General features: G+C 31.7%; 1 protein-coding gene and 1 pseudogene across 1 annotated transcript; both read right to left on the bottom strand.

The window, feature by feature from the left end:
- Positions 1 to 7,601: 7,601 nt before the first annotated feature.
- Positions 7,602 to 9,495, bottom strand: LOC108468736 (uncharacterized; annotated as a pseudogene).
- Positions 9,496 to 10,934: 1,439 nt separating this feature from the next.
- Positions 10,935 to 12,325, bottom strand: LOC108469529 (probable pectate lyase 4). The gene is made up of 2 exons (XM_017770401.2): positions 11,503 to 12,325; positions 10,935 to 11,408 (listed from the first exon to the last, which is right to left on the bottom strand). Exons 1-2 carry the CDS (start codon positions 12,282 to 12,284, stop codon positions 11,054 to 11,056), a joined length of 1,137 nt encoding a protein of 378 aa, XP_017625890.2. The 5' UTR covers positions 12,285 to 12,325; the 3' UTR covers positions 10,935 to 11,053.
- Between the last annotated feature and the right edge of the window lie 84 nt (positions 12,326 to 12,409).

Consider the following 12,409-nt stretch of genomic DNA (forward strand, 5'->3'; position numbering starts at 1 on the left):
TAAATCACAACATTCAACATAATGGATAATTATGCATAATATCATCTAACATCATAAATTTCTTTACTTCTCAATTTCTATCTTCTTCTTTATTCCCTTACCTTCTTTCTTACCGACCTTTCCTTTTCATAAGTATAATCTACTTTTCCTTTGCTGTTAATTCACTGTAATTTAACTCGTATCCTGACCCGTTGAACCACTCGGAATACTAAGGATACTAGGGTCGTTCCTGTCTATCAATATCCTGCCAATGCCATGTCTTTGACATGGACTTACATGAATTATTCCTGTCTCCAATGCCATATATAATATGGACTTACATGGCTCAATCCTGTCTCCAAAGCCATATTTCTAATATGGACTTACATGGCTCATTTTGTTCTGTCCTGTCAACCCTAATATCCTAACATTCCTAGGGTTCAACCGGGGCTTTCTAACACTTTTTCTCTGTCACTTCACCTTAAATTCGACTTTAAATATTTTCATAACATAAATATATAAATGCTGGAAATTGACAATAATAATGTAAAATAAAAGAATATTGCATTTATTTACTGTAAACTTACCTCGATACAAAATGTGACTAAACTTTACAATTTAGTCCTTTACTTTTTCTTTTCCCCGGTCTACTCTCGAATTTCGCTCTTCTTGATCTATAATAGCACATTTAGCTTATTTAATATCAACATTTATCAAAACAACCCTTTACTCAAACTTTGGCAAAATTACATTTTTGCCCCTAAACTTTCACATATTTGCACTTTTGCCCCAAGGCTCGTAAATTAAACTTCATCCTATTTTCTTATGTTTTATGACATGCTGATCATTTTTCCTTCTATGGCAACATCAAATTCACACACTAACATGTACTTATGACTATTAGGTATTTTTACCGATTAAGCCTTTTACTCGTTTTCACTTAAAACCAAGTAGCACAAGTTGTCTAACATAATTTAAAACCTCATATTCCATCATAAAACATCAAAATACACAAATTTCACCTATGGGTATTTTTCCAAATTTGATTCCTAACTTAAATTATTGCTAGCATAAGCTTTATCGAGCTAGGGACTTCAAAACGTAAAGATCATTAAAAGCGGGCTTGGAATCACTTACTATGAAGCTTGAAAGTTGAATAAACCCCAACTATGGAGAGAGGTAAGGTTCTGCTGGTAACTTGAAGAAGATGATACAATTTTATCATCTTTTCACCTTTTATTAATGTTAATAACCAAATGACCAAAATGTCCTCCTTACTAAACTTTCAAAAATTCCTTCCATGTCCTAATTTTGTCCATGAACTTAAAATTGGTCAAATTACCATTTAAGATCTCCTAATTAATATTCCAAAATAATTTCATACTAAAAACTTCTAGAATGCAAGTTTTGCAAATTATTCGATTTAGTCCCTAACCTCAATTTAAGCACTTTATGCATAGAATTTTATCACGAAATTTTCACACAATCATGTAATCATACCATGAACCTCAAAATAATAATATATATATATATATATTTACCCTAAATTTGTGGTTTTGCAACCACTGTTCCGTTTAGGCCCTATTTCGGAATGTTACAAGTCTATTAAACTTATCAGAACAAAACTCTAAGCCATTGTATGTGTGGAGGTATTTTATTTGTTTTCCTGTCTTTTTTTCAATCATAATTTTTCAAGACTTAAATGCAGAAAACACATCGCTTTTCTGCTTTAGGGAGAACGCCCAAACTTTTCTAGAAAAATCATCAATAAAAGTTAACATATAATTAGCTCCACCTCTCGAAGGCACTCTAGATGGCCCTCAAAAATCAAAATGAATATACTCCAACATTTCCTTCATGTTATGGATTCCTCTAGTGAATCAAACTCTCTTTTGCTTCCTAAAAACATAGTGCTCACAGAACTTCAGTTTGCAAATTCTTTGCCGATCAAGAAATCCTCTTTTACTCAATTTCGCCATGGTATTCTCACTTATATGCCCTAGGCAAATATGCTAAAATTTAGTAATATCATCATCTGACAAGGTAGAGGAGGTGACAGCTGCATCACCAGTAATAGTAGAACCCTACAAAACATATAACTTGGTAATCTTTCTCAGCCCTTTCATCACAACAAAGGAACCTTTGGAAATCTTTAAAACTCCACTTTCAGCTGTGTATCTGTACCCTTTTGAATCAAAAGTACTCAACGAAATTAAATTTCTCTTCAATTCTGGAACATGTCATACGTCACTAAGAGTTCTGACAACTCTATCAAACATCTTAACTTTAATTGTTCCAACACCTACAATTTTACATGAAACATTATTTCCTATCAAAACACCTTCAGACACTGTTTCATAAGTTGTAAACCAATTTCGGTTGGGACTCATGTAGAAGGTGCAACCTGAATCAAACATCCACTCATCGCTCACTTTAGAATTGTTGATAGAAGCGACTAGAAGTTCACCATCGCTGTAGTCTTCTACAATATCAGCTTCACCAGAATTTTCTGGTTGTTTTCCCTTTGATTCGTAGCCTCCCTTTTAATCTTGTTCTGTAGATTATAGCACTCAAATTTAATGTGCCTTTTTTTCTTACAGAAGTTACAAGTTTTACCTCTGTTTGAAGAATTAGATCTACCCTTAGATTTATCGCAGGATTTTGTTCTTGTGTCCTTCCACAATCATCATCAACATTTCGATCTTGTCTCCCACGAACAATGAGACCCTCTCCCTGAGAGTTGGGTTTAACCACAAGATGCTTCATCTTATCATACAAGGTCAAAGAATCATAAACCTCATCAACTGTGAGAGACTTGCGGCTATATAAAATCGTGTCTCTAAAGGTTGAATAAGACGGAGGCAACAAACAAAGTAGAATCAACCCTAGATCTTCCTTATCATACTAAACCTCCATGACCTCCAAGTTTGAGAGAATTTCTTTAAACACTGCTAAGTGTTAGTGTACAGACGCACCTTCCTCTAAACGATGAGCATAGAGACGCTGCTTCATATGCAACTTGCTTGTTAGAGTTTTCGACATACATATTTGTTTCAGTCTATTCCATAATGCAGCGGCGGTCTTCTCCTTCATCACATCTTGTAAAATTTCGTTGGACAAATGCAGATGTAATTGTGTTAACGCCTTTCGATCCTTACGCTTCTTATCTTCATCTGTTAATGTCGAAGGTATCTTATCTATCCCTGGCAGGGCATCCTCCAGATCCATTTGCTCAAGAAGTGCTTGCATTTTAATCTGCCACAACGCAAATCTGGTATTGCAATCCAACAGCGAAATTTCATACTTCAAAGACACTATTCTATTACCGTGATCGAGATGAACTACCCGGAAGCTCGAATACCAATTTGTGAAAATAAAATAAAATAAAATAAAGAACACACAGATTTTATATGGAAACCCTTTCGGGAAAAAAACCATGGGTAGAGGAGAAGAAAATTCACTATGTCGAATTCGAATAATAACAAGAGGAATAGACTATGTCTATTTATAGGCTTGTAAAACCATATTCTAGTAAGATTGAAACATCTTATTCTAATCAATATAAAATAGATGGAGTTTAATAAGGTTTAACAAACCTTATTCTAAAATAAAATAAAAGAAGTGTAGTTCTATATGGATTTTACTTTTATTTTATTTTACCATTATATAAGGATTCAGGTCATTTAATTCTAACAAATCACTTATATTTAAAATGCGTCAATTAGGTTGATTATGTGACATGACCCATAAACAACTTTTATTTTCATCCAAGGTGTAAATAACACTTTTTTTTTTTGAAATTTTGGCGATGTTTTTCGAACAACACTAGTGGTTGAACGAGTAAGACCAATCAATTCTCATTTTGAACAATCCAACTAGGTCAAAGTAAATAAATTATCAAAAATAAAAATAAAAATATTTAAAAATTATAAAAATCAGTTCAATTGGTCTTTAGCTCAATTCAATTAGTCCATACCGATTCGCAAGTCATTCGGTTTTTACCTCTCACCAAATCAATACCACATTTGATTCTCGATCCAAATAGATTTGATCTGGTCCAATTTAGACAACATTGGATTTTGGAACTTTTATATATTTAAAACAATTTTTATTTTTGAATTTTAAAGAGTTTTATTTAATTTTATATTTTCATTTAAAAGTGGAAAAATTAATTTTTAATTTACTTTTAAAGGGTAAAGATCAAAATAACAAAAAAATTATAAATGTTGAGGTCTAAAAAGTTATTTTACCTTTTTTATAAGGGTCACCAAAATAAATTTATAAAGACTAAAATTTTAAAATTTAAAGGAGTACATAAACATTTGATATATTTTACCTTTGCTTTTGGAATTTTAAATTATAGCCTTAACTAAAATAGTAACAATTATGTGTTTGGTTAAATTTTACCATTAATCTTATATTAAGTGTAATAGTGTAAATTTAGCTTATATCCAAGCTAAACCATATTAAATTAATATATTATTGTTGAGATTGACCCAATTAAGCAACAAGTAAAAAAAATTAGTGGAATAAATTGAGAAATTGAACACACAAATTTAACATGAAAAAATCCCTCTAAAGAGGATAAAAACCACGGGTAAAAATAATTTTAATATAATGGCAAAAGAACGAAGAGTACAAAAGATGGAGATAAAAACTAAACCCCGAAAACTCGAAAACAAAGAACTCTTAAAACGTACACACAAAATTCTTTAAATATGTTATGAGTTCTAATATCTAATGGATGTGTTTTTCTAAGGTTGTAAAAGAGCCTATTTATAGGCTAAATTCATAGGTTAAATAATAAAAAATAATCTAAACTATTTAGTGTTTGATTGAAACAAATAAATAAAGTTTAACTAGAAGATTATATCTTAAATTTGACTGAAATAGGAGTCATACTTAACAATTATAAAGGAATAAATTATATTAGGGTGATCCTAAAATATATAGATTTTAGGCACCAATAATAAAATATCACTTCATCAATTTTTAAAATGTAAGTATCTTATTGTACATTCATCTATATTTAATATTTTTCTAACTTAATTTAACTTTAATTAAATTACTTAATAAATTAAAATTTTGATAAATAAAAAACATGTTTTTTTTATAAATTTTAAATCATTTTAATCATTTTAAAATTTAATCATTTTTTATTTCTTTGCTTTCAAATCATGTTCTATTTTATGGAGTCAATTTTTTTATTTCTTTTAAGTTGTAGGTAAGTATTTTTTTAATTTTAATTTTGATTTTTTTAATGTTTACTAATTCTCAGAATTTGATGAAACCAACAATGGTGGTTATATTTTTCAAAATATGATTTTTTTACTGTGTTTTATTTTAGAATTTTAACGGTTGATTTTAGTTTTTTTTAATTTGTGATTATGAATTTTATCAATTTTTTATTTTAATTATTGATTTAAGTATTTTTAAATTTTATTTATTTTTGGTTATATTTTTTTCCGACGTATAGTTTCAACATTCTTCCAAAATTTTAATTTATGTTAATTAAAGATAAGATTAAATATATGACGAGACGCGCTCGATATTATAATCATCGTTGATCAACAAGAAAAATATACGACTCTTTGAGAATGTATCATTTTGAAAATTCCAATAATTTATTTAATCAAAAAAATAGCCTTCTTGATCTCGTAGATATTTTGATTCCAACAAATGATGACGATATAGCTTCAATTTCATTAATTCTTAACAAATTAGTAGTCGCAATTTGTGAGAGTCATTCTAAATAAATACGAAATCCTTGATTAATAATAAGATAAATAAATTAGTTTTTGGAACTACATAGATCTATGGAATCAATTATTGTATCCTGAATTGCATAAAAAAGATAAAAAAAAATTGTGAATATTGTGTGATTAGTTTAGACGATGTAAAAAATATAGAATTTGAGTAGGCAAGATAAGATTGAATCAAAATAATTCTTTTATTTTTTTTATTTGGGCGATTTGATTATTATATCCATTAGGGCGAAAAAAGAAATGGTATTTATGAGGCAGTAAAGATAAGATGAGGTTTCTTCAGTGTTTTCGACAATAATTTGTTTAGTAAAATTGCAAATTCTTGGACTGCATAAATTATGCGGTCATTTTCGATAGACGGATAACGATGATGAGGCCGACATAATTGAAAATTCAATGAAGCACTATCATATGTGTGAACATATATATATATATAATTATAATTATTAGAGCACAATCATATGTACGAGTAAATGTTTTATACGAAGGTTAAACGAACCATTTGCCTATCCACAGACCTGGATATATCTCATCTTTTAACATATCCTATCTTTACGTCATAAAATTTGACCCAATAATAATTTATTAAAAGCTCATCTAATCCTTACTTTTTCTTCTTCTCAAGTAAGACCAATGGATGTTTTAACCAACAATGATGTGTGTCTGTCAAACAAAAAAGAAGAAGAGTTGCCAAAAATATTATGATATTGTAGGTTCTTTTTTTCTAAAAGGAAATATGTATCAAAATAGGTTTCTTTTTCGTGGTTTGCATGTGGTTTTTGGTTTAAAATTCTTTTGAAAACTAATTTGAAAAGGACTTGGATAAATGTTTTGGTGTAAATATACTCTCCCTTGTTCGGATTATTTTAAAATGAAAATGAGTTTCGCCCATAAATTTATTGATCAAAATACAACAATAAATGTAAAATTACAACCATAAAATTATAGATTTAATGGTTGTGATTATAGCCTTCGACAATGCTGGTGGATCCAAAGGTGGTGAATGAAAGTGGGTTGACCTCAATGAAGCTTCACTTAGGAGGCACATAAAAACCCAATGGGTCGAGGGCCGTGGAACCCCCACTCAAGGTCCGGCGAAAAGGATTAATTTACGAAAGAGAATGCAAAAAAAAAAAAAAAAAAAAAAAGGAAACCCAGCAAATGAAGATTATAAAATTTTTTATAAGCCAATCTCATGAGAGATAAAATATGGGTTTTCTATTAGGCTGAAAAAGATAGGGAAAATATAAAAGGAAATTAAAATTGCAATAATTTTTTATTTAATAAATTTGATCTTGAAAAAAAAAGAAAATTTAATGCAAATATATGATTGTTTAGTTTTTTCTCCTCTTGACTTTTTTAAAGATTTACATGTCAAATTTTTTATAAAATTAACATGGTTAGATCGAAATATCAAATGATATATGTATCAAATTTGACAAATTAAAATTATAGATATTATATTAAAATTCAATGAAAAATTTGTCATTATCCCTTCTGTTAAAAGTATCACTTCAATAAATTATGTAAGTTGGATACAATAAATATTATGCTATAAATTTGAAACTCATAATTTTTATAGTATGTATGTATGAGTTGTACATTTATTTATAGATAGTTTCATTTAATATTTCATTGATAAAGTATAGAAACATTTTAATATTTTAATTTAAATATTGTTTTATTTTCTATATATTGAAAAGTTAGGTGAAGAAATTAAGTCATTGCTTCTTGTTTCAACACCAAATAATCTGAATCCGGTTTGCCACTTCTAACATATAATAGATTGCAATATCAATCCATCATGTCCATGAAAACACTAATTTGCAAATTAGATATGAAAAAAGAACATAACCGGAGTAAGTCATGGCATTTTCACATTGGCTAATCCCAACACCCAATCAACCATTTCTGTGTCTTCAATTAATTCTCTGTATTTTCTTTAAACTTTTTGTATATATCGCTACTATAGAAGTTTCGGGTTCGTATCACCAAAATAAGAGAACTCAAGGCTCCAAAAAATGTAACAGAAGCCAAAACTATAAATGGTAGTCTATAACAATGAGTGCCAATGCCGGTCAAATCTTTCACTGAAGACCTTCTTAGATCTTTCTTTGTAAGACCCTTCATTGCCGCTCTGTCATATAGAGTCCCAGTGGTCTTCACATTGAATACAAATGCTCCCTGAGGATTAGCCAATTGTACAAAATTGAACAATACCGAGTAGTATTTTAGACCAAAAAGCTCGGAAACTATGGCGAGGTTCATTGGCAGTTGTGCACCAAATGAGAATCCAGTTACAATTGATTCTATATAGAGTGAACCTGGGAATGGAAAGGTAACCAAGAGGTAGCCAACACATGCTAGAAGAAGGACCATCGTCATCATGAGTGGTTGTGGAAGCCTGTATTTAACAACCATGATTTCAGACACAAATCCAGCAAACACCCTTCCAAAGAAATTCCAGATACTAACAAGCGACACAAAGGAGGTAACTGTCTTGTTGGGATAGCCAAGCGACTCACCGATCTGCCCCAAATTGTCTACGGCCGTTAAGCTTGATCCAAGTCCAAAAAATGTTGCAAGAAACAGAACCCACATGTCTATGCTTGTCAGTGCTTGCAAGACTGTGTAGTCGTCTCCTCTCTCGGGCTTATAAAAAATGGCGTCCAAACTAGACTTTTCATCACCCTGTTTTGGAGAAACAGCTTTGGGTTTCGGCCTCTCTACCGTTATCCTGGTCGGAGGATCGATGGCTTGTTTTTTGACGTTCCAAATGAGAAAATAACGAGAGGGAGAATTACAAGGAAAGAAATCAATGTGGCAGATGCAATATATCCTCCTTTCGAGTTTCTCAAATAAATTCAATGCAATGAGAAAAACTGCTAGTACTATTGAGATGATGAGAAAATGCTGAAACACATTAAGGTCATTGAGGTGTTAACAGATTTTACATCCCGGATTGTGTACACAAATAGTACTGAAATTGCATCCGGCAGCCACGCAATAAGAAGGATTAGGGACGTCGAATCATTTCCATATACAGCCAAGTAAATTTGTGTCATGATAGCTCCACTTAACCCAGTATAACCCTTCAATAAACCTATCATTGAACCCCTACTTTCAGGGAAGTTCTTGACACTGGTGACAAGAGCTCCCGTGTTTGCAAAATTCTGAGAATTGGCTCCTATGCAGATGTAAATGCACATTTGCCAAATCTTTGGCTTGGTTATTTTTCCTGCCACTACTAACCATATCATGAAATAGCCTGCAAAGTTGAATGCAGCGCCCAGCAAGAACAAAAACCAAATTGGAGTTAACGGTGGCAACAACACCCGAAATAACCCCAACATTGGCACCAAGATCCTTATAGAAGCCTACGAGATTAAGTGTTGTTTGTTCGTAATTTAGAGTAGATTTGATCTCTTTTGAGTGGATTCCAAATAAATATGTGGCGACACCTCCAGCCATGATTAGGAAGGATGCAAAAAGTGCAAACCATCGTCCTTTGATCAAATGCACAGTGAAAGGCAACAATTCATTGGTTGTCAGTCCTCCTCTCATCGTAATACTGCCCATTAATACAAATGAAAAATATATGAATAATAATTTGAAATTTTAAAGGTCTAACTGAATGACAAAATCTTTTATGATTTTTTCACTCACTAATTTCTCTTGTTCTTACCTTTCATCCACAAATTAAATTCTCTTGTTCTCACCTTTCATCCACAAATTAAATCTAAAACTTAGAGAGCACGAAAACTCATTCTATAATTCCAGTTACCTAAAAATAGAACATGTTATTCTATTCTTTTAACTCATCCTGCTATGGCGTGTATCTAAAAGTTTATCATAAAATCCAACAAAGTTACTTAAAATCAAAATCCACAAGTAAGAGTTCCTTGATTCATATCTAAAAATCTAAAAAATAAATAAATGGGCATATGTGATCATATTAACCTTATTAGTATTTTTTTTCTTTCCACTAACATGTATCTAATAATAACCCATGATATTTATAAAAGAAGATTTAAACTCCAAACCTAAACATGCACCATTATAGTCGCTGTATATCTCTCTAGATCTTCATGAATAAATCTAAGTACATCATCTAGAGGATAATTGTAATATTGGATAGCGATACCATTGTTGCTAGCCAAAAAACCTAATCTATCAACCACTCAATTCTCTTAACAATAAACGTGACGGATTTCAACCACTCAATCCCATCTCATTCTTCCATATATCTCTCAAAATAGCATTACTATGATTCCTCAATGTTTGTTCATTTATTAATCCGTTTTCAATCTAATCCTTCTTTCCAATCCAAAAAACTATATCAAATAAAAATATTTACTTTTTTATCACTATCATCAATTATGTTTTGATAAAAAATATTCATATTGTTGCAACTCTTCTTACTCCCATTATTAGTTAAATAATGGGCCTCAATGTTCAAAAAGCCGAGAATGTGGCGAATGAACCAACAAATTGGGAATCTTTAATACGTAAGTAGCAATACACCTAAAAGCATTGGGGATTCATTTTGGGTTTTGATTAAATGAATATGGCAAATAAAAAACATGGACCTTGTTTGCTCTGGTTTCTTCTACTACCAAACAACCACCACTTCCATAATTCATTAGCTATTGTAACACTAACAAATCCCCAAAAAAGCATTGGGGATTTTAGATGGGTCTCTAACCCATTCTTTCGATTGTGCTATTGACTTCTTTCAAATCTGAGTCATCATTTTCAAAAGGGTTTTGTCTTCATCGAAATAGCCTCTTTTCATTAAGCATTTCGTCCAATCCCTCCATTATATAGAGAGTTAAGAAAGACAAATAACAAGTTTCTATGTTGAGATAAAATTTGATTGGGTAAATTCATAGTTCTCTAATTAACTTTTAATTAGGTTTAAATAAATTTATTAATATTTATTTATAAATTCTTTAGTTTATTTTATTTTATTTATGATTGAGGTGACAAATTATAGTTTATTGATAATGTATAAAATTTATACATTGACGGTGCATCAAATATAATCTATTTTTTTATACATTTCTCTTGTAAAATAAAAGTTCATCTCTTGTACAAATATCCACGTCTTTTTACATCAAACAAAATATAAGCAAAGCATCTTTTTGTTCATTTGAGCGAAATATTCAAATACCAAGTAATTATTAATTTTATTTCCCTTCTCACATAGGTTTTTAATTTTTTAATCAAAGTTTATATTACAATTTAGAGAGGGTATTAATACCAAGACTCAAACCCTAAACTTAAAGTGCCAACACAAGTAGCAACCTTTAGCACATTAAACTCCTAGAGCATCTTAAAACACCAGATTCACTTGTCAATTCTTTAACAGACCCAGCATCGACAACTTTAAAATCCTGTTCTCGGTTATAGTTAGGCTTTGCCCCACCTACACCTGTTTGCTTACTGAAAGATGCTCCATTTTTGAAAACATCCCCTACCGAATAAAATTTCCATAACCCTTTTTCCCCTTTTCTCCATGTTACCTCTTTGTTCCCAGCATCATTCGGAGCGACGAAAAAATTAGCTTCGCTCTTGATGCTGGGGCTCATGCTTCCACCTATGGCATATTGCTCCCACCCTTGGTAAAAATTGTTAGCTACATGCGCATATCCATGGCGAACTCTACAACATAGTTAATGTATAACAATGTCAAATTATTGATGTAAATATATATTCAGTAAAATATGGAGTTCACTGATCCATCATCATTATTTACCTTGGCATTCTTTGGTTGCAGTTAGGTCCGAAATGATTGAAAATGACAGTGACCTTCATGTTTTTGTCTCTCAAATGACCATCGTCGTGCCCAAGGAGCATGACTTTGTCTTGGTTCCTGAACCAGTTGTTCGATATGGTGATGTCTGTAGAACCACGAGTAACATCGAGGAGACCGTCTTGACACTCATACAATGTGTTATGATCGATCCACACTTTCCTTGCAGTGACCAATCTTATAGCGTCTCCATCCATTTTTCCTAAAGGGATCACCTTCGCATTTGGACCCATCACGGTGCTAGGTGGTTGGGCTTTGCAATGGTGTATGCGAAGCCCGTGGATGATAATATCGGTCGCTTGGTACACTAGCAGGCACCCGACGCCGGTTATGTGGACATCGATACCACGACCGTCGATGGCGGTGAAGCTGCTTAAGAGAAGTGGTCTTTGGAGTATGATGGTCATGCTATTTTTGAATGTGATCCATACTTTGCCTTTGATCATTGTGGTTCCGTAACGAAGGGTCCCTGGTTTAGGACTTAAAGGGTCATCAGAAGCATCGGTGACCTTGTATTTCACGACATCTTTGCCGATGTTGTTGATCATTTTGCCAGCAAAACCAACAGAGCATTTGGCCAATTGTTGTCTTTGACTCCGCCAAAGAGGGTTACCTCTCCAACATTTATCGATTTCATTCATATTAGCCAAACTTGAACTAAAACTTGCCATTAGAAAGACCATGAAAAGAGCCCATGCTAAGCACCTTGATAATATTATAGCCATTGTTGAACTCTTTTTATCTTTAATTCCTTTTTTCTCTTTTGGAAGATGGAAGAATAAGGAGAGATTATTCATGGATTTATACAACAAAAGAAATTGCCTAATTTGAGATTGAAAAAGTTAATTCA

This window comes from Gossypium arboreum, chromosome 8 (assembly GCF_025698485.1).
Source record: "Gossypium arboreum isolate Shixiya-1 chromosome 8, ASM2569848v2, whole genome shotgun sequence".
Taxonomy (NCBI): Eukaryota; Viridiplantae; Streptophyta; class Magnoliopsida; order Malvales; family Malvaceae; genus Gossypium; species Gossypium arboreum.